The 23,314-nt window shown below is 43.1% G+C and overlaps 1 protein-coding gene across 1 annotated transcript in view; it reads right to left on the reverse strand.

Annotated features, from left to right (window-relative positions):
- Nucleotides 1-23,314, reverse strand: part of dnah9 (dynein, axonemal, heavy chain 9) — a 164,339-nt gene that overhangs the window by 105,614 nt on the left and 35,411 nt on the right. The window contains exons 7-26 of the mRNA XM_057359459.1: nucleotides 22,929-23,096; nucleotides 22,736-22,852; nucleotides 15,948-16,098; nucleotides 15,699-15,813; nucleotides 15,535-15,603; nucleotides 14,605-14,731; nucleotides 14,253-14,508; nucleotides 13,159-13,400; nucleotides 12,930-13,065; nucleotides 12,648-12,844; nucleotides 11,622-12,046; nucleotides 11,157-11,379; nucleotides 9,032-9,198; nucleotides 7,993-8,863; nucleotides 7,461-7,591; nucleotides 6,177-6,303; nucleotides 5,684-5,836; nucleotides 1,530-1,655; nucleotides 876-1,115; nucleotides 352-512 (exon numbers count right to left, since the gene is read on the reverse strand). Coding sequence (XP_057215442.1) covers nucleotides 352-512; nucleotides 876-1,115; nucleotides 1,530-1,655; nucleotides 5,684-5,836; nucleotides 6,177-6,303; nucleotides 7,461-7,591; nucleotides 7,993-8,863; nucleotides 9,032-9,198; nucleotides 11,157-11,379; nucleotides 11,622-12,046; nucleotides 12,648-12,844; nucleotides 12,930-13,065; nucleotides 13,159-13,400; nucleotides 14,253-14,508; nucleotides 14,605-14,731; nucleotides 15,535-15,603; nucleotides 15,699-15,813; nucleotides 15,948-16,098; nucleotides 22,736-22,852; nucleotides 22,929-23,096 — 4,202 coding nt within the window. The remainder of the gene's footprint in view (nucleotides 1-351; nucleotides 513-875; nucleotides 1,116-1,529; nucleotides 1,656-5,683; nucleotides 5,837-6,176; nucleotides 6,304-7,460; nucleotides 7,592-7,992; nucleotides 8,864-9,031; nucleotides 9,199-11,156; nucleotides 11,380-11,621; nucleotides 12,047-12,647; nucleotides 12,845-12,929; nucleotides 13,066-13,158; nucleotides 13,401-14,252; nucleotides 14,509-14,604; nucleotides 14,732-15,534; nucleotides 15,604-15,698; nucleotides 15,814-15,947; nucleotides 16,099-22,735; nucleotides 22,853-22,928; nucleotides 23,097-23,314) is intronic.

Below are 23,314 nucleotides of genomic sequence, written 5' to 3' on the forward strand. Positions count from 1 at the left end.
CTTTGTATAACTGACATAAAATCCAAACACTGATTTAAATATAATTACATAAATTATATCATTTAAAACGACAAGTTTCTCCTGCTGAGATGGCTGCTACAAATTTTAAATGGCAAGAAAAAAATATTTACCAGTTAATTTCAGAACCTAATTACGGTTTTTGAGGACAGTTTAATTCGTAAAAGCATTGTGATATGTAACTGTTTATTTCAGAGCAAGCGCAGGCTTGTGTTCTGAGAGAGGTAAGCTGCTCGTTGACAACCAGCACAGCGGAAAATGATAATTTTGTTAAGTGCATCCTGCATGCTAAAAAGTAAAACACTTCAAACCCTGTTTCAAAGGGCATCTCACCTGTCTGTAAGTGGCGTGATGACTAATCTTGGAGTATTGCCCAGATACTCATATGAATAGAGGAACTGGGCATCGCAGATGTTGGCGAAGCAGTGCTTCTCGCTCTCGCCCCAGCGGTGGCGGAGTTGGGACAGCCAAACAAAAGCCTGTGAGTTGTCCACCTGGGAGCCAGAAACACAAACTGAGTCTGGCTAATGTGAGCAGCGGGAGGGGGATGATCATGAAGGATTAGCAATAATAAAATATAACACCCGAGCTAAAAAAACACATCATACGGTTTCTAAGCGACTCTACGGCGTTTTCATCAGGACTTCTATTCTAATGAACCGTGGGCCTTTGAGTGAAACTAAAATATGAGCAATCCCCTAAAAGCACATTATTATGAAGGCTGAAAGTTGTGTAAATAGAACATTGACTATTTTCTTATTGGATGCCTGATGCATGTGTGGTTTTCAAAGAAAGCATTTTTCAATAGCAGTCTGAATAGGTCCTAAGACAGAAGACATGGAGAAAAACGGCGATACCTTTTGAGCGATGATTTTGGCCACCACGTCTCTCGCGTGGACGTCAATGGTGCAGATGGTCATAACTTTCTGCCTGTCTCCAGGGGTGAGCTGGCCGATCAGCATGGTGATGAGGGTGTTTAACTGACTCACTTGCTTTTTATAGTATTCTTTCATTGCGTTCTCAAAACCCTCCTCCAGTCTTGAGAATGCAATACCTACATCTGTCGTCCAATAGATCTGAGTGCAGGTAAGAGCGACCTATCAGAATACATAAAAAACAGATGTTCAGTCATGTTTAAAAAATCTTTCAAAAACCCACTTCAATGTTTAAATCAGACCAACATCCACATTTCCAATGTAGTCTCAGACTTTCGGACCCAACTGTATAAAAAATGAAACGGACAGGCAGCCGCTGATGCCTCCCGGGCAATTAGCAACAACAACAAAAAAACAGGACATCATGAGCTTTCATTCTGTCAAGCCATACAGACTCACCCTCTGGCTCATGAAGTAATACTGCCATAAATATATTTCAACATCTTAATTCCACACAGTACATTTGCTTCTCTCATAGATATTGTCTTATTCTGTGAGAAATCAGCCTAGGGATGTTTACAAGCGCTGTGATCGTGCCTGACGCACAACTGACAATAGCAGAAGGCTGTTAAGTACCTGAGCCGGATAGTCAAACAGCCACTGTTCCCTGGGTTTCTCTTCATAGGCCATGACAGCCTCTGTCATCTCATGCCGTACGGTGGCGCGCATGGAGTCCAGGACACGATTCAGCCACACCTCGACCTGAAAAACCGCAGGATGTCTTGTTATACAGACCCATTTTACTGTATATCAGACTTAAAGCGTGTGTTGAGTTTTGCCAGCAGCCATATATTGTACATTAAGTTGCCTTAAAATATGCATGAATATTGCATACATGTGTCACGCGTCTCGGGGTGAGACACTGAGACAAGGACAGAGGACCCAAGTGCAGACAGCGGGTAAGGGGTTAACAAAACAGACTTTAATAATAATTAAAAAATACAAAACAAAGACCCACGTGGGGGAACATAACAAAGCATAGCAAGACAGACAGGGACTAACTAGACTAGAAATAATAACATTTGACATGACCACTGTAAACTAAACTAACTACACAACAAGAACTCGCCACAAAGACAAACACGACGCAACAGAACAATGATCCAGCACAGGACAGAAAACACAGGGACCTTATAAAGGGGACAAATCAAGAGGAAGCAGGTGCGGGGCATGAACTAATTAACAAACAATAACGAGGAGACGAAAGGGCGGGAACAGAGACGCCACACCGGAGAGTGGAAGACCAACAGGGACAAAACGTCACTCTCCACATAAAACAAGAGGTTCTATCATGGTTCTGCCACTAGGTCAAGAGAAGCAAGACAAGGTGGGGCAGAACCATGACAGAAGCCCCTCCTTAAGGAGCAGCATCCTGATGCTCCTCAAGGAACAAACAAGACTAGACAGACTGTGACAAAAAAACATTATACAAAACACAACCAAAAACGTGATACATAGGGAAAAAAAAGTCCAAACAAAGACATGGTGCCAGCACGAAGGCCGGCTGGACAACACATGGTGCCGGCTGGATGGCCGGCTGGACAGTACATGGTGCCGGCTGGAAGGCCGGCTGGACAGTACATGGCGCCGGCTGGAAGGCCGGCTGGACAGGACATGGCGCCGGCTGGATGGCCGGCTGGACAGGACATGGCGCCGGCTGGATGGCCGGCTGGAGAGGACATGGCGCCGGCTGGAAGGCCGGCTGGGAGACCAGCTATCACCGGCTGGGCAGGCCTGGATGTCGACATGACAGGACAGGATGTCGGCGGCTGGGCAGCGCTCTCTGGCAGCTGGGCAGCATCTCCGACGGCTGGGCAGCGCTCTCTGGCAGCTGGGCAGCAAACAAGAACAAACACACACAAACAGTCAACTCGACAGGCCTGGGCACCAGCTGGGAGGCCGGCAGGGATCTGCAGTGGGAACAGGACACCGGCGGCCTCAACCCTGGAGGGGAATCCGACGACCTCAACCCTGGAAGGGAGCCCGGCAGTCTCGATCCTGGACGGGGTTCCGGCAGTCTCGACCCCGGAAGGGAGTCCGGCGGTCCCGACTCTGGACTGGAGCCCGGCGGCCTCTACCCTCCAAGGGAGTCCGGCGGATTCAACCCTGGAAGGGAGTCCGGCGGCATCGACCCCTCCCGCTGAGATCCCTCTGTCTGCTGGGTCCAAAAGGGCTGGATCATTCTGTCACGCGTCTCGGGGTGAGACACGGAGACAAGGACAGAGGACCCAAGTGCAGACAGCGGGTAAGGGGTTAACAAAACAGACTTTAATAATAATTAAAAAATACAAAACAAAGACCCACGTGGGGGAACATAACAAAACATAGCAACACGGACAGGGACTAACTAGACTAGAAATAATAACATTTGACATGACCACTGTAAACTAAACTAACTACTAGGGATGTAACGATTCACTCAGCTCACGATGCGATGCGATTCACGATTCTGATCTCACGATGCGATTTATTCACGATTTACTCACGATTTATTTTGAAAAAATGAGTTGAAACCAATTAGAAATGAACAACGTCCCTTGCATTATTTCTTAAATGCTTCACGTTTCTTAGTATGATAAAATAATGTTTTATTTCAAATAACAAAACTAAACTGCAATTTTATAACAAATTAATAATAGAAAAAGTCTCTTTAATATAAACAAACTAATACTGTCTGTGCTTTTCTTGGATTTTTTTGCATTTAAGAAATATCAGCATTCACGTTTAGGTTTGCAGTGAAAATAGCGGCCCCTGCTGTTCAAAAAATGTATTGAGATTCAGTTCAAGCCTCAACCGATTTGAATCGTCGCTCATTATAACCGATTTTCAACCGGCTCACTGTGAATCGTTACATCCCTACTAACTACACAACAAGAACTCACCACAAAGACAAACACGACGCAACAGAACAATGATCCAGCACAGGACAGAAAACACAGGGACCTTATAAAGGGGACAAATCAAGAGGAAGCAGGTGCGGGGCATGAACTAATTAACAAAGGAGGAGACGAAAGGGCGGGAACAGAGACCACACCGGAGAGTGGAAGACCAACAGGGACAAAACGTCACTCTCCACATAAAACAAGAGGTTCTATCATGGTTCTGCCACTAGGTCAAGAGAAGCAAGACAAGGTGGGGCAGAACCATGACAACATGTTGTGTTAGAGCAGTGTAAAAGCTAAACTCTGAAGGCAGATCTTCAGAGGCCGGATTATACTGTGATGTACGCCATAACATTATATTGTGGGACAGCCGAGACTGTAAACATAAATACATTTTTACACTTGCAGTGGTTTCTAGGTAGTTGCTTCCTTAATAAAGTCAAAAGAGACGTCTCTACGAAGTCTGTTTTATAACTGTTTCGAAGCTGCAATGCATAGTTATTGCATCTCTATCACCATCACTGTTTGAAACATAAAACTACTGGTTCCGTTACTTGGGTTGAAGTCAAATGATTTTAAACGGAAATTATCCGCAAAACCCAACCTGATCTCATGGGAATTCTTACATATTTTACGAGGTGGCTAATTTGCATGAATTTGTACGACATGAATTATTGAAAATGTATTTGATTTATTTGATTATTAGAAAAAAGCAATACTGCAGCCCCTCCCCTAACCCCACCACAAACCTAATGCCACTGGCGCAAAAGCAAATCGCACTTAAACATTTGAATAAGATCGTATGAATTCATACGAATTAGCCACCTAGTAAGATACATACAATTCCAGTGAGATTTTGCTGGTAAATCCGACCAGACAGCTCTGATTTTAAATAATTATTACCATTGAAAATTAGACAAAAAAAGTTTTAACACTATGTCCTTGCTTAATACGTTATTATCGTTTATTTAAAACGTAAAATTGGATTGCAGCTTTAATGTACAGCTAAAATGTCTGGGCCCGTATTCTTAAAGCTTCTAAGAATCCTCTAAAAAAGCTCTTAATTTAGCTTAAAAACTTCTACGTAGGAGTCTTAGCTTAAAAGCGATTCAGGACCAATCTGAGAGCAACTTTGAGCAAGGAAAAGACAAAAACTTTTAACTTAGTGCGGAGGCGGGGCTGACCTTGTTGCTATGTATGACTTTTTAACATTTACATTTATATTTATGCATTTGGCAGATGCTTTTATCCAAAGCGACTTACATTGCATTATCCTATACATTTGTTTCTAAGTATGTGCAATCCCCTGGGATCGAACCCATGACCTTGGCATTGTTAGCGCCATGCTCTACCACTGAGCTACAGGAAAGTCTTTTAAGACTGTGATTGGTTGGTTGGCCAAGAAGGAAAAAAAAGAGTGCTTTTAAGTATGGGGTCATTAGTTTGAAATTGCTTTAGTAATTTTTTCATTTACCATACTCACGCACACACATATATATTTATATATATATATATATATATATTCTTTATTTTTCCATGCTGTTAATGTCAACGTATTTGATAGAAAATGAACAGTGACACAGTAAGTTTCTGTACGTGCTGTATTATTTGTGTGATCAGATTGTGAGCGTTGTGACAGAACCAAATCATCTCTGCTGCATAATTGCATTTCTCCAGTTGCTAAATAATAGTTAATGTAGTGATTTCTTCTATTTCAGGCGCTATGGCATTTCGGCGTTGCCTTGGAGATGTTAGCGTGTCTCTAATAGGATCGGTCACAAACATGAACCCTGCACGATCTAATGTGTTGTCTGTAAACTATGTGAAATCGGAAGAAATTTGTTGTACCTGGCCACTGCAGTCACAAGGCTCATTAAAGGGAACATACTCGTCCTCTTTACTGAACATGCCGAGCCCTGTTTTGGTGGGGTTGCCATCTGCGTCCGTTTCAAACTTCATCTTTGCCATATTGTCAAACAATTTTGACAGATGCCTCTGAACCTGAGGGAGAAAACGGAAGCCTTCACAGAAGATCCTTAAATCAAAATAACAGCTGGGCAGCTATTATGTCATTTGAAAAACCAGATGGAATTTCCCTCCAAGAAAATTTGCCAACTAGTGACCAACACTGCCATCTAGTGTGTTAAAAAGTCAAAAATTAAGGATATTTTTGCACTTCGGCTTACCTTTAGTTTACAAAAGTTAAGTTTGTATAATCTTTCAGATAAGAGCAATAGGGATTACAAATTGGGGGTAAATTGTTGCTGAAATCATGTAATATTGTATCCAGAAACAAGGACATGTTTGATGGTTACATCTTTCATATGTGCTGCTGCTGTACCTGGTGAGGGTCAGTGCCGTTGGAGAGGATGTCCAGCAGGTCTGCTGAGGAGATGAAGTAAAATCGTGGAAAGGCCAGACGCTTGGTGTCCAGATACTCAGCCAGGGCTTTCTCACAAAGAGCCAGTCTGCAACAGGTACATTGACCATCACACTCTCAATGTGGGTCATTAAAGGAATAGTTCACACCTAAATTAAATTAACTTTTTCAAACCAAGTATTTATCTCCTCAGTAATATGTTAAGGACATTAGGCAGAATGCCCAAGCTTAAGGTTTGCAAAGAACAATGGTAGATGGTACAAGTTTATGGAAAAGTTCCATGAAGTATTATAAAAGTAGTCAATAATGGAACTGGTCAACCAGTCATGTGACTTTTTAGACCTAGAAAGCGCCGCCATAAGCTTCCCTTTCATTGTATGCAAATAAGGTGCTAAAAGGGATAGTTCACGCAAAAAGGAAAATTCTGTCATTATTCGCCCTCAGGTTGTTTCAAATCTGTAAACATTTCTTTGTTCTGCTAAACGCAAAGGAAGATATTTGGAAGAATGTCAGTTACCAAACAGATCTCATCCCCCATTTACTGCAATAATAGGCAATATAAATACTATGAGAGTGAATGGGGGATGAGATCTGTTTGGTTACTGACATCCTTCCAAATATCTTCCTTTGTGTTTAGCAGAACAAAGAAATGTTAACAGGTTTGGAACAATCTGAAGGTGAGTAGATGATGACAGAATTTTATTTTTTTGGAGAACTATCCCTTTAACGGATTAAAATTCTGTCATCATTTACTCACCTTCGAGTTGTTCCAAATCTGTATACATTTCTTTGTTCTGATGAACACAGAGAAAGATATATGGAAAAATGCTTATAACTAGACAAATTTTACCCCCATTGACTACCTTAGTAGGAAAAATACAATGGTAGTCAAAAGTGCCCCAGAACTGTTCTTCTACATTCTTCAAAATGTCTTCTTTTGTCTTTTGTGTTTAACAGGACAAAAAAATGATGAAGTAATTTTTCCTACTATAGGAGTCAATGGGGGTTTGGTTATAAGCATTCTTCCAATTTATATTTATACATTTATTCAGATTTGGAACAACTCGAAGGTGAGTAAATGATGACAGAATTTTCATTTTTGGATGAAGTATCCCTTTAAGCATTCTAGCAAACATATTTTCTTTTTCACAGAGTAAAATACGGCCCGTTATGACCTGTTTTTGTTTGTGTAAACTATTTCTTTAGCTCACAGAGAGGCAAACAAATACAGAAACCAAGCCAAACCTGCTCTGAATGTCTTCTAGTTTGCTGTAGAGTCCAGGTTTGTTGGTGGCCTCCACAACATTAGGCGTTTTATTAGCATCGTATGCCAGTTCTTTAAAACCAATATCAATGCCTTCAAAGCGTTTGGAATCCTGTGGAGAGATTCATGAGAAAATGATTCGATTCAATTTCATTTGCCAGCAAGAAGAAAAAGACGCACATTCTGAACAACATCTGTTTCTGGCCAAAGGCGCATTAACAGTAATTATCCAAATGTTTTCGACCCAAAAGCATAAGATGGACATTTTTATCTCTCATCTAGCTCTATGAATATTCTGCCAGAGGGCAGGACAAGATGCTTAACAAATCTTTGAGATCCTGCTTTACTCTTAGTTCTCCATCAATACACATTGAAACATTAATTTATCTCAAATGTTTGTATTACATTTTGTGCTTTTGTTTTACATTTTATTATCTGCACTTTAAATTCCACATTTGGTAAGAACAAAATCCATTGCATATTGATCGTTCTGTTAGCATTAGCATAGCTGACCTCTGGTAGCTGTGAGCGAATGTCCGCAGAACCTATAAAGATGCTCTCCAGGTGTGACCAGGTCCTCTGCACTTCGAACCAGATAGAGATTACTGAATCAGCCACCGAGAGCTTTCTCTGCCACGTGGATACCTCCTCCAGGAAGAACGCGATGTATTTGGACGACATGAGGTTTTGTAGCTGCACCTGGTTGTCCTCCAGCGTTTCAATAAGTTCCTCATCTGACTTCAACAGAGGAACGTTGGTGCGTGGATGTGCCTCATAGCCAAATGCCATACTTGACCAGGTAGCGTCCAGCTCATTTAGCACCTTCTCCATGCCCATCTCCTTCACCGCCCGGTCAACGATGCCCCTGACCTCATCTTCAAAGTGATGCAAGTTGAGGCGAAGTAGGTCAGCCAGCGTGGTGTCTTGGTCCATGGTGAAGCGCACTCCGGTGGCATTCATCAGCTGCTGCCAATGGCGTGGACGGATGGCTGGATTTTGAAGTTCTGCAACCGCCCGTAGGGAAGTAAGTGTGTTCTTTACGGTACTATCCAGCCCTGTGAAGGCGTCCCATGAACGCGCCTCTTTATCAAGTGTGCGAAGTTCTTTAGAGAAACGTTTGCACTCCAGCTCCATTTCATCCACATTTATCTCTCGCCACGGAGTGGTCTCCCATGCATTTAAACTGGATTGTACTGCTAAAATCATATCCCACAATTCCTTGAGAACAGGCAGCTCTTTTCGACACTGCTTGAGCTGTCTATAGTCTGGTACGTTGATGTCGAAAAGTTTGGCTGACTCGATAAGCTCAGCCATTGTAGCTTCCATCTCCAGAATTTGGTTATGAGAGGTGTCCAGCATCTGATGTGGATTTACACAATCAAATCTGAAAAGATTTCACGAGTTGAGACAACACAAGACAAATGTTCGGCAGGAAATTGACTTACTGACTGAATAACGGTCTTGATTACGGTTATCCATCACTGCTGTGACACTTTCACAACATTATAATACTAACATGAGATATTTCTCTATGCTCCATCATGCACTGTACCTGAAAAAGCCTTTCTTGCGGAACTGCTCCCTGAAGGTATGTTGCTCCAAGTCGAACGTGGCACATTTTCTGCGCAGGTTTGCCACCTCGTTGGCCTGAAGTGGGGCAACTTGCTGCTTTACCATCACAGCCTGCTTTTTCACACTGTCCCATTTCTCTGGCAGCTCCTGTGTGTCAAACCCAAACAAAGATGCTTCATCTGACAATCTGGACAGTACATAGACTAATAGTTTTAAAACATGTTGTTACATTTGTAAAAATTGTGCTACCAAAGCTTTAAAGTCATCATGAAACAAAAGTTATAGTGGTGTTTTCTTTGGACTTGTAACATATATTGTCTTCTGGAATAAGGTAAAATATAGGACGGGGCTCAATTTCATCTTTTGAAAATTTATTGAATCGTTGGAAATCGGGAAGCCTGATCTTTGCAGGTTAATGTTTTTGATGAAAGATTATGAGGGCAAAAAAATAATAATGCCCCGCAGGGAAAAGTCGTTTTTAATAATCACGGCCATATTCCATAAAAAATAATGTTCACTGTGGCAATAAGATGATCAAATATAATGACAATTTACATATGTGTATTTAAAATGTACAATATTTATTTTTCTGTTAAACGGGCCAATAATATTGATGCACTATTGATGGTCCTGCACTACGCAGATTTCTGTCCAATCAGATTTTGGCTAAAAAGAAAATTTTCCTTTTCCTCAAACCTCCTAGCTGGCTAGAATAACTGTGACATCCTGAAAAAAAAACAATAGAACCCTGCCCAAAACACAACAGAAACAACATTTAATGGTTAAATGGGAACTGTATTGGATTTAATGTAAACTATAATGGTGTCTAGCGGTTTCTGATGGATTCTATTGTTAGGATGTTATCTAGCAATACCAACAGAACATGATGGAATAATGCCCAAAACACTACAAAAAGTAATTTTGTAATGGTTTTAATGGTAAAAGCTAATGATTCATAATGGTATAGTAATGGAAACTATTACCTGCTGAAAAAACTTAATAGAGACCATCACAGAAATTCTAATGGTTTCCATTAGAATACCCTTACAATCCAATAGCTTTTTCCATTAAAACCATAACAAAATTCCTTTTTGTAGTGTGTTTTGGGCATTATTCCACAAATAGAATCCATCACATACCAGTACACACCATTATAGTTTCCATTAAAACTAGAGGTGCACCGATTGACCGGCCAGAGACCGGAATCCATGCCGATCTTCTGTTGCCCGTGATGCGGGCAAGAACGTCACAGCCGTCAGTACACTCAAAGCCGCAAGTAAACATGTAAACGTGCGCGTGCACAGCCTGTCTTTCACGGCTCGTTTATACTCGCATGTGGGTCCACCGGACCGCGAGTCTCTGCTGACTGACGCGCAACTCTCATATCCGCTCACTGCACGCGTGTGCACATGCATCATGTACTGTACAGACAAAAAGGTGCACTGTAGTTCATCTCTCGCTGCTCCGTCTACATGGGGTATGTATGCTAACAGTGATACTATTAGCATCATGCTAAACTCTGACACATGCTAAACTCATGTTGAAGTCGTTCATTCGGTGTTAAACAAACGTAAATTCTGTAATTTAATGCAGCTTGGAGAACTGCATTTAGGGAAATTTGGGGAAATTGTAATGTTCAATCATTTATTCAATGAAAATAAAAAAAATCTGCATTGAAGAAAAGTTCATATGGTTTTATATACAGTATACTGTCAATTATAGTTTGTGGATAGAAAATCGGAGTCGGCAAAAATCGGAATCGGCAGGTTTCACTTGTAATAAAATCGGAATCGGCAAAGAAAATTGCAATCAGTGCATCTCTAATTAAAACGAATACAAATCCCTATAAAACCTGGCCTGCAGCTGCAGCTCGTTACTCTTGCGATAGTGAGAGGTGTGTTTGTTTGTTCATGGCATTTTAGTTATGGATGTTATATAAATGGTGCATACAACGCTGGATTTGGAGATCGTATGAAACTGATAGATGGTGCGGTCCCAGTGCTAAAAGATGCCAGACATGAACCGCACGCTGTAAGTGAAACTATATGTCTGTGTTTTGTTGGCAATGGGTGCACACATGCTTTACACTGAATGCAAACACTTACCTCCAGCTGTTTGTAAACTGCATCTGGTAGTTCCTGCTGATATGTCTTTAGCAGATCAATGGTGTGCTTCAGAGGCTCGAACATATCATCTGTAGTGCTCTGTCGTTCTTTTACCGCCATCAGGTTACCCATGATCTCCACCAAACCATTGTAGTCACCCTCCTCCACTTTCTTACCGAGCCCACTCTCAGTCAGTCCGATAAAGTCCTCCAGGTCAGACAGACTACAAGAACAGATCAGACCAGTGTTTTCAAGTAAAATGAAGAGTGTCTATAATTATAATTTATATTACCAAACTGGGTTGCAGAAAGCATACTTTCAAACAGGTTTTTAAAAAAATAGTCCCACCCAAAACTTGTTATTGGTTGTGCCAATGTTGCTGTGTTGGGCTGTTTGGGACAATCTATATTTTGACATCATTACAGAGCCATAGAGTTGTTACATGTACATATAGAGGTCATATACCTGTGTGTTACATGATCAATAAGGTGCTGTTTGAACATCAGGCTCCACTTCTTGATGATATTGAGCAGGGCATTTTTAAAAGCTCGTGCATCAACCCTCATCCAGCCCTCAAACACATGCACGGGCTCCAGCTGTAGCACTTCCTTATACAAGCTTTCGTACAAATCCACCTGCTCCCGGAACTGGTCAAGAGTCGGGGGGGTTTCTGGAACCCTGTGTTCTGCGTTGGCCTCTAACTCTTCATTCGTAACAACGTGACCATAGAGCAAGAACTGACGCATGAACTCCTTTCTGTCATCCACGTAGAGGTAGGCGTAGTGCTCAAAGGTGTCACGGTACTCACAGCACCTTCGAATAATTCTTTGCATTCGCTCCATGAGAAGCTGCCTCATGTCTGCCAAGTCAGTCATGTCCTCCATATCAGCCTAATGGTACAAAATATTTTTCTATAGATATTTCCACTTTTAATAAGTATTCTACAGAATGACTTTCAACATGACTTGAAAGAAGATATATTGGTAGCCAAAGCCAAACAACACTGATCCCCATTGACTTCTATTGTATGAACACAAAACCATTAAGACATTTCTGAACATATCTACTTTTGTGTTACACAGAAGAAAAAGTCATATACATATATATTTTGCATGACATAAAGGTGAATAAATAATCACAGATATCACTTTAACATGCAGTCTTACAGTCTTTGTTCTGCTAAATAAAAAGGAAGTTATCTGGAAGAATGTTAGTAACCAAACAGATCTCATCCCCCATTGACTCCTGTTGTATTTATTTTCCCTACTATGGCAGTAAATGGTGGATGAGATCTGTTACTGACACTCTTCCAAATATCTTCCTATCTACATTTATACAAGTTTGTAACAATCTGAGTGTGAGTAAATGATGAAAAGACATTTTGGGGTGAACTATCCCTTTAAGTTGACAGATGAGTCTTTTGCTACTGTTTTATATCATAATATCATGTTTGTCAAAGCTAAACTCAGATATAGTGACATCTCTCAGTACCTGGTAGTGTTGGAAACCCCTGTGTTCAGATAATCGTGGCACAAGAGCGGAGATTGTAAAAACATTGTTGATGAGACTTTCCACCAGCTCATAAAAGCCTTCTAAGGCACTATGTTCCAAAGACGGATGAAATACAATCTCAGGAACCTGCAGATGTAGCTGGACTTCAAAGAGTGGGGCTAACCCAGGCCTCTGGTCTGTATCAGGAGATAGATATTAGTGTTTTAGTGCAGAAAATCCATTTGCAATGCAACAAAAACTTAAAAAAATGAGAAAGCACACCTGTGTTTTCCAAAAAGAATTTGAGGGAGCTCTCAATACCACTGAAGTAACCATCGATTAGCATTTCATCAACGTAATCCACATAAGAACACCATTGTGCAGATGAAGAGTCAGCTTTGAAAAGTGACAAGTTTTCCTAAAAGACACAATTATGATCAATTCATGACAAGCGTTATTTGGTCATTTGTAATGTTATGTTGGAATTCCCAATGGCTTTATCATTGCATACTTTCAGTAACATGTGAATCTTTGCTCCTGAGGCACGGATCTGGCCATACGTTCTTTCCAAGCGCTCAGTTTTGTCATCCAGGTTTAAGAGAGCGTCCTTCTTTCCCTCTTTCCTTTCAAAGATGGGGGTAGCCCAGCTCTTCATGATGGTGTGTATCTCCTCCACGTTGTTTTTAGTCCTCTGTAGACGTTGTTCCAAGTCATACACCGTCTCACGTACATCCTGGATGTATTCCCAAATTCCTGATACCACATTAAATGTGTTTGTATGACTTGTGCTAAAGAACACACTCACAGATAGACGGTTTCATCTTAACAACATAAACAAACGTTACTGCGCATACGCACTTTTGTGACCCCAACTGAACTTCAGGTACACATTCACAAACAATAGAGTGCCTTTAGATTATTTCTGATAACAATCAAAAGAAACTTGTCTCTCCAATATTTTGAATTTAGACTCCGATACCAAGCTCAACCACTAGATGTCAATCAATGTACCATACGGTTTGTTTAAATGCGACCGAACTACAGGACCCATTCGACAAATTGTTTATTTAATAAAATGAACATACAACAAAATTCAACAAATCGTTTATTTAATACATTTATTGTAAAGTAAAATAATAAAACAAATTAATATTAACATAAATTAAACTAAATATAAATAGTTATATTATTAGACATTAGCCAAGCACAAACCGGAAGTTAACTGGGGGTCAGAGGTGCGTGCGTCCGATGAAACGGTCAATAATGGATTTTCATACAGGATTAAAGGAATAGATCACCCAAAAATGAAAATTCATGTTTTTTTAAACCTGTATGACTTTTGACTTTTTATGACTTCTTCTGTAGAACACAAAAGAAGATATTTTAAAGAATGTTGGTAACCAAACAATGGCAGTACCCATTCACTTCTATTGTATGGACACAAAACCAATGCAAGTCAATGGGTGCCATCGTTGTTCGGTTCCCAACATTCTTCAAAATCTCTTCTTTTGTGTTCTGCACAAGAAAGAATGCCATACAGACACGATCGAATGATGACAGAATTTTCATTTATTTTTCAACAGATATTCTACACAAATGATGTACCTTGGCTCGTCCAGCAGAGGCTCTCCTCAGCCTCTTTGAGCTTGGCATCAATATCTCTCAGCTGGTCCTGGATCAGTGGAAGCTCAACCTCAAGCACAGTGCCCATTATTTTGTTGTACCAGTTGGCTGTTAGTTCCAGATTGGCCACATACTGCCACAGCAGCTCCCTGTTGGAATAAATGTCAGCAGCCGTATCTGGTATGACCTCCGCCTGTCTAGCCTCCAGATATTTCACCTCTCGCAGCAGTGACACCAGCTAGAGGACAAAACGAGAGTTACATTTGATACTGAAGCTGGCCCGTAGATAATAAAAATAACACAAACATTTATAAAAAAAGCAAAGCAGCCTGACCTGCGGGCTGAAGTTGACAGAGACGAGTCTTGTACTAGAGTCCCGGGATATCAATGGCTTCTGGAGATCATATTGTGACTTCTCAGTTACAGACTGAGTCCAGACATCACACAGTTTAGATGAGTATCTGGTCATAACAGCAGGGAGAGAAATATTGATGTTACTTGTGATGTTTGATGAAATTTGTGTTTAAATAAATAATCCATCACAATTTGGCACTATTCAACTTGGCTATTCAATGTAGATTGCGTTTTTGCAACACCAGTGATTACCATCATCTAACAAGGGGGCTTAATTTCTGACTGGAGAGAATGCAAGTCTGGCTTCTTGGGAAACATTTTATTTATTTCTCATATGATGGGAAAATGCATGCAATTTGTTTACGGAAACATGCATTCTCGGTGACACATACACAGCACATGCAACATTCCATGGTCGTGTTATTTTATTAGCTACACTTACTGAGCTATTGTTCATGCAACACTATAGGCGGATTACATATAATTGGAGAAAATGAGACCGTGAGGTAATAATCTACAATACAGAGGCTAGCTTCTTAAATGAGCAAATATATCATGTTTATCTGTTTAATACATGTGGGGGGGTGAAGGTCCCCCAGTCAATTTCACCCTATCTATCTGATACACCCTGCTCTTCATGCCTGCAGCAGAATAATATAGGACAAACAATAAAGAAGCTCTGTTATTAGGTATATCAAAGTGGTCTATATATTGACAAAACTGTTCAACTGGGATTAAAGTTATCAACTGGGATAGACACATTACAAAATAAACTTGATAAGTAGCAAGGAGCAAGATCAAATATCATTTAAAGTGATGGTTTACCTAAAACATTTGTTGAAAAATGTTTTCCAGAAAAAAACAGACATTTGGGATAAAACGGCAATATTTGCAGACAGATTCAACTGACCGTTTAAGTAGCTGCACCAACTCATTGTATTTCTGGATCATTTCCTTTCCATCCACAGACTCCATACATCTATTAAAACACAAATAAAACAGTTATAAAACTACATTGTCCAGTGCTTTTCGATCAAGCCTCTATGCAAACTCAAAGAATCATAAAATATTTACGGGTGATTGATGAATCGGAAGTTATTATAAGGATTCTGTATGCGTTCCTGCAATTGCTGGACGAATTTCAGGCCTCCAGCAACAGCAGGCATGTTCTTTGAGATGGGCATATAACCTGGAAGATCAATAACCAGCCAACAGTGAAGATATACTCAAATAAAAACTTAAATGAATAACAAACGTGGCAGGCTGTACTTTCACTAAAGCATTGAGGATGTTATTTATTGGTAATAAAGATGAAGACCTCACCCTGGGATTCCTCCATCTGTATCTGGCTTTTGAAGAGTCTTCTGCAACATTCCAGTTCATTGTCAAACATTGTGATCAGTATCGGATATCTTGACTGAGCTTTGGCTGCTATCAGGGGTCGTTCCAACAGACTGCCAAACATGTCCAAAACCTGCCAAGCAGAGTCTCTTTGAAATATTCTGTGCATTGTAATTCATAAAGTGGAGTTCAAAAAAAAAATGTTTTCCACCAACTACATCCAAAACTACTTTTTAGAGGAAATAGTGAAGTTTTAACAAAACTTTATACAATGTCACAACAAACAATGATGCTAACTTTGACAAAATGTTGTCCTACTGCAGTGTTAATTTCGTTGACAAAAATTACGAAGAAAAGTATTTGTTAACGACATGTTTTCACTGACGAAAACGAGACGAAAACTAAATAAAAATGAATGCATGATAACGAAAACTGTAATAAAAATATACTGACATTTTCGTCAACTAATAAAAACGAGACGAAAATATTACCATAAGTTATACCATATACCATAAGGTCCTGTAAGAAACACAAAATATCAGGAACTGAGCACTGATATGATGTGAGACTGCGCCCATCACACCACTCTTCAAACACTTGCCACTTACAACCATACAAGGACCGTGTAGAAACGGCCCTGGCATTTTGTATAGTGGCAACCACACGCGGGTGAAGCCCCAGCGCGTTTAAGTTTGACTTCTCACGGGCCAGACCCAGAGAGCCACCCTGTCCGGGTGTGGGTGATAAATTTCCCCGTTCGCCTGAGACAATAGGTCTGTGCGGAGGGGGAGGCGCCACGGCTGGGCGTATAACAGAGGGATTATCTCTGCCAGCCACGGTGCTTTGGGCCACCTGGGAGCTATTAGAAGGAGAGACAGGCCCTTCTCTCTCACTCTGGCCAGTGTGGGAATTATCAGGCACAGAGGAGGAAAAGCATACAGCAGCAGCTTGGGCCATGGGTGGGCCAGTGCGTCCACCCCGAGGGGCGCATCCGAGTCCTTTAGCGAGAAGAACATAGGACAATGGTTGTTTTCGCGCGAGGCGAATAGATCTACGGTTGCCTGTCCGAATCTTCTCCATATCATGCCCACTATCTGAGGGTGGAGGCGCCAATCTCCGTAGAGTGGGTTCCCCCTCGACAGAAGGTCCGCACCTCTGTTCAGAATACCTGGAACATGAGTCGCGCGTAACGACAGGAAAAACCGCCCGCTCCACACCAAAAGCTTGTGAGCTAGAGCGTGAAGTTTCGGTGAGCGTAAGCCGCCCTGCCGATTGATATACGCGACTGCTGTGGTATTGTCGCAGCGTACGAGCACATGATGTCCTAGCAGGCGAGGCAGAAAATAATTCAGAGCTTTCCATATGGTCAGGAGCTCTAAATAATTTATGTGTGCTGAACGTAGTATGCTCGGCCACACACCGTTCACCACTCTGCCCTCCTGGGTGGCACCCCAGCCTGTTAGGGACGCATCTGTCGTCACAACTTTCCGCATCACTACCGTTCCCAAACGGGTCCCCTGTGCGTAAAAGTCCGCGTCTCTCCAGTGGCGAAGAGCTGCCGTGCAGGCGCGCGTCACTGTCACAGAGCGGCAGAGATCGCGTACCGGGCTGAAATGTAGTGACAAAACCCATTTCATGAATGCTCTCATTCGCAGAAGTCCCAGCGGCAAAACTTGGATAGCTGAAGCCATAAGACCCTGCAATCTGAGGCATGTGCGATACTGCACTCTCGCCCCCTCTCTGAACTGCGACACGCAGCTCATTAGAGAGAGGACGCGCTCCTGGGAGAGACGCGCTCGCATGGAGACCGAGCTCAGCTCCAAGCCCAGGAAAATCACACTCTGGCTGGGTGTAAAATTGCTTTTGGTCACATTCACCCTGAACCCGAGAGATGTGATGTGTGTAAGCACGCTGCAGGTGTCCCGCAGCACTTTCTCTTCCGATTCGGCCACGATGAGCCAATCGTCTATGTATGTCAAAATCCGCAGACCTGACATTCTCAGGGGAGCCAAGCTCGCCTCCGTACACAGACAAAAAGTCTGAGGGCTGAGTGAGAGCCCGAAAGGAAGAACAGTGAATTCGTAACATATGCCTAGATAGGCGAAACGAAGAAACTTCCTGTGTGGCGGATAAATGCTTATGTGGAAAAAAGCATCCTTGAGATCGACCGACGTGAACCAGTCGTTCTGTTTTATGGCGCGGGCCAGAGTGCCGTGGTTTAACATTCTGAAATTGTATTTCCTCAAATGTTTGTTCAACATTCGGAGGTCCAAGATGGGGCGGAGAGAGCCGTCCTTCTTTGGGACCAGGAAATAACGGGAATAAAACCCTTGACTTATCAGGCTGGGAGGTACCACCTGAATCGCTCCCTTCATTAAGAGAGAAGAGATTTCGTCTTTCAGAATATGAGCGGAGCTCTCCTCCAGAAGAGAGAACGCCGTTGAAAAGCGGGGGTTTCATTACAAACTGCAGTCTGTAACCCTGCATAATTGTTCGCATCACCCACTCTGGAGGCGCAACAGTCTGCCAGGCGGACTCGTAAATCGCGAGCGTCCCCACCGGGGCCAGTGAAGCACCGAAATCCTCGCATACGCTCTGTTGGCTCCTTTGCGATGCAATGGCGCCATCTAGCGGACACACTAGGGGCGGCATGCGTGGATGTAGAAAGATGTTCTCTCTCTGCAGAGAGACGTACTCTCCCTGAAACGAATTCAATAGATTCGTTTGTTTCATTGTGTTTTTTGTGTGTTTGGTGTTGGGGAACACCGGGGCCGAAGCCTTTATTAGTTGGGTGAGGGGAACAATGTGTGTGCTGTGTGGTGACACTGTTTGACCACATTCCCTCGCAACCGACCCCCTGAACGTGGGGGGAGGAAACACAGCGGCCACTGAACGCACGGGCTGGGAACCCTGGCCGGCCCCTCCGCGAGAAAACCTCCGTCTTTTGGACAGGGGCTCTGGGACAGAAGGAGAGTCCGATGGGCTTGTGGCTCGTAAACGAGGACTCTCTGTCCCCAATGGTCGGACATCAGGCCAGCCGCTTGCGTTTAGAGTCGGTCGGGGTTGGGTTGGGGGGTTTCCCAGCCGCGGCGGGAGACGTTCTTCCCCAGGGTTTAGCAGAGGGTGGGTTACTCTGCCGTGGAGGGGGTTTGTTGCGCGGTTTCTCCCTGCTATGATGCGGGTTTCGCACCGTGACGGGGGGTTAGGCAAACTCGCAGTGGGCAACTGACGCGGAGCAGCTTTCTTAGGGAGGCACAACTTGAAAGCCTCGTCCTCTTTCTTTTTGTCGTCGCACCGTTGCTGCATCAAAGCCACGGCGGGACCGAAGAGAGCCTGGCCAGGCTCGACCGGAGCGCCCGCAACGCGCCTCTTCTCGCTGTCAGGGAGTCCCGACAGGTTCAGCCAGAGAGCACGCTCCCCCACTACAGAAAGCGCCATGGAGTGCCCGCAAGCTTGGACAGCCTGCCGAGCATTGCGGAGGACGAGGTCATTGACCGTAAGGATCTCCTTCCACAAGGTTGGCGAGGGGGATCCTTTGTCCAGCTGCTGCCCCAAATCCTCCAAAATTTCTGCCTGGTAAGCGGAAAGCAGGGACGAAACATTGAGAGCCCTGACAGCCAAGGCCGAGGATTTATAAGCGGCCTGATGAACAGAGGCAGAAAAACGGTCCATTTTGCCCGGCAAGACCGGCTTCGGAGGGGTGAGCAGCCCGCCCTGGACGGGGTTGAGATGCCTGGTGATCGACGGCTCGACAGCGGGGGGATCACCCAAGCCGAGAGCCGCCATGTCTTTCACCTCCAGACCCGCGAGACCGTGTTTGAGGTTCAGCGGGTCGCTCCAGTAGTGCCTCACGTGCTTCGCGCACGCTGGCAGGACAGGGAAGAGTTGTTTCCTCGGGCCGGGCGGGGGACCCAGCACTTTCCCATCATACACATCCCTCTCCTGGTCGGTGGCGCTCTGCGGAGCCGGCCACGGAATGTTAAGGTGAGCGGCCGCTCGTTCGCACACGTCCAGGAGGATGGACTGGGGTAAGGCCGCGGGGGGGTTAGCCTGGTAAAAACCAGAGAGTGGGATGGGCTCCTCGTCCTCTGAGACCCCAAGAAGGCCCGCGTCGTCTTCATCGCCGGAACCAGCCGGTTCATCGGCGAACGGGAGGTTGCCCGCGAAGATATCCTCTTCGGGGAACGCAGGATTAGGCAGGTCAGCCCAATGAAGCGACGTCACGCCCCGGGAGGCCCCCGGAGGTGCGTCGCCGTCACCGTGTCCCCCATCCGAGTCAGAAAGGCCGAGCTCGATACACTGGGTAGCGGCAACTTTGAGTCGACGCCGCAGGAGCTTTTTCGGCAGCACAAGGCAATGGCTGCAATGCTCCGGGTTCTCCAAAGCCTCTTCCGCATGCTTGAGGCCCAAGCAGACCACGCAGAACTCGTGAGAGTCCTTAGCTGCGATGAGAGCCCCGCACGCGGCCGGGCAGGCCCGTGATGAGCTGGTCCCGGGAGCAGTGGCAGATTTAGAGAGCGAAAAACTCGTTAATATCCGTGGCGGGCAGCCGTGGAAAGTAAAGGGGGAGCAGGTGAAAAAAGCATGAGCGTGGGCGGCTCAGGATGCCTAGAAAAAAAAACACAGCTAACCTGGCTGAATAGACGACTGTCACGTCTAGCGGAGGCTGATCAGACGATATGTCCTCCTGAAGACACACAGTGAGCAGCGAAAAATCCAACCGAACTGTGTTAAAGCAGAGATCGCGAGAAGCGAATGACAACTGAGGAACAGCAGCGCAAGCAGACCTTATATTCGCTCAGGTAAGGGGGTGGGGCCTTACCTGGCATTGGCTGCGCGCTTCTGTCTGTCTAGCCAGACTTGGTGCAATTAGATGCTTCTGCAGAGGTCAGGTACGGATGCCCTTCCCATAGGTGGATCTCGAAACAAGATGATGAAAGAGAACACAGACATACAGTATATTCTGTGTCTCCACACGGTTTACAAAGCGTCTATTTTCCTTCACGATCGCCGGTAAAATGCCGCAAACTTGAAGCGCGACTGCAGGCGAGTCACCCAGAAATACATTACGAAGGCAAGCTCAAACGTTTTTATATGCCAATGTTAACTTAACACGAGCTGCTGCATAACGTGAAATGCAACATAAAGTCAGCCAAAAGAAACCAGCGCTGTCCTCTACTGATTATAGAAGTGATGAAGTGAGTCAAACTGTACATTCCAACCAAATATGTAACATGTTTGCATGACTAAAGAAATGTAATACAATTTATATGAAAGCTATTTCTCATTCATTGCCGTCTCAAGCAAAGACAGTGCAGCTCTTTCTTCAAAGAGGCATGCCATGAGCCAATAGCCTTTGAGTGTGAGCCCTGTCAGAGCGTTTCATTGGTTGAATGAACACGCCCTACTTAACGAGTCAATTGAGTCAAATGGGATTGAATGAACTGGAACATGTCGTTCATGGTCTAATATTCTGTGTTCCAACAATGCAAATCTAGTTACTGAACGTTTCTGAAAAATAAAGGTAATGACCTGGTTTAATTTCATTCTAAGGTGTAGAAAATTATGTCAAAACAGTTGAATCTTTGTATGGATCATTTAATTACGCCAAGTAAATGATTTAAACCTTAGATTTTAGTAGACTAAATACAATGTATATTTATTCGACTAAATTGTTTTTCATATTTCGTCGACTAAAACTAGACTAAAACTACAATGATGGGGATGACTAAAATGTGACTAAAACTAAATTGCATTTTCGTCAAAAGACTATGATTAAAACTAAATCAAAATTTGCTGTCAAAATTAACACTGTCCTACTGTACATACGATGTGTTTTAAAATACGTTACAGTGACACTGGTTGGATTAAGCATTTTAGGATGAGTCGAGATTTCCTTAAATGTCATTGGTTAATAAACGCGAATCAGCTCTTCAAAGAAAGATTATATAATGCCTCGCAGCTGTTATTTGGTAGTATGCAAGTACAGGACTGTGGATGAATTGTTCGGCATCTGCAAGGTGACATGATGTACTTTTTTCATTAATAAAAGAAATGGAGCTGTGTGTTTTAGCTTCTGCTTTTTTTAACTTTACTCCTTCGTTCGCAAAGTTCAGCTGTGTTTTGTTGGCAATCGGTGCGTACGTGCATAAGGTAAACAACACAAACTTATAGTGAATCAACAGTTATGCAGGGATAATGCGATGATGTATTGTGTGCTCGTGCTTTAGTTCCCACCAACCCCCCTCCCCCCACACGTGTTCAGGAGGTTGTGTGTACATAAAGTCAGAAATATTTTAATAGAAATCTTTGTGTTCTGCTGAAAAGTCATATACTGTACATTTGGGATGTCATGAGAGTAAAATTATCATTTTCACTTTTGGCGAACTTACTTTACTGGTTTACTACATAAATTGCAAGGTACTGTACAGTATGCAAAAAGACCAGTGATGCAAAAATGTATCAAGTACAACTGACTACAAAAATATTATATACATCAAATATTTTTAAAATGTAGAATTCCATCTAAACTATGTTAAAGATCATAAATCTTGGGAGATGTGCTTTCCAGTTTAACAATTTGGCTGCATTCCTGGTTGGTACTGGATAATGTGCAGATACCTACAGTATAACTTATTAAGAACATAAAACCAGCATTCAATTCGTACAGCATCTAAAGTCTTTGTTATTACTTGGAAAATGAGTGCAGCTCCACACCAAAAAAGGCTTTTGGAACATAATTCTATTTCGACAGCTACTGCATCACTCACCTTGAATGCATGCTCCAAATCAGAAGCATCATCAAAATCACGACAAAAGATTGCACCCAAGCGCCAGTCAGCATCATCGACCTTGTTCTGGAACTTCATGAAATCGGCCTCGAACTCCTACAAAGAAACACGTTTTCTTAAAGGATCATCAACCCTTTGTTTTTTGTTGTGATTTTGAGAAGTTTTTACTTACCACATTACTAACATCAAGACAGTCATATGTCTTCTCTGAGAATATTTTATAGGTCTCCAAGAATTCCTCATGTAACCACTGGACCTGCTGACTGAGAGATTTCCCCTGGATGCCTCCGAACTCAAGCTTTTCCAACTTCATCACGTCAATGACAGTCAGCAGCAGCGTCTAGACCATAACAATAAACAGATGCTGTAGTATAACCAAACAATGCTGTCTTTAGTACCCTCAATATATTTCCTGATACATGGAATATTTTCTTTTTTAATAAGTATTAAAGGTGTAGTTTGAGATATTTAGCGGCATCTAGCGGTGAGGTCATGAATTGCAAACAACGGCTCACTCCAACCCTCCCTTTCGAAGCCCTACGGCAGCTGACACAAGAC

The sequence above is a fragment of the Triplophysa rosa genome, linkage group LG18, assembly GCF_024868665.1.
Source record: "Triplophysa rosa linkage group LG18, Trosa_1v2, whole genome shotgun sequence".
Taxonomy (NCBI): Eukaryota; Metazoa; Chordata; class Actinopteri; order Cypriniformes; family Nemacheilidae; genus Triplophysa; species Triplophysa rosa.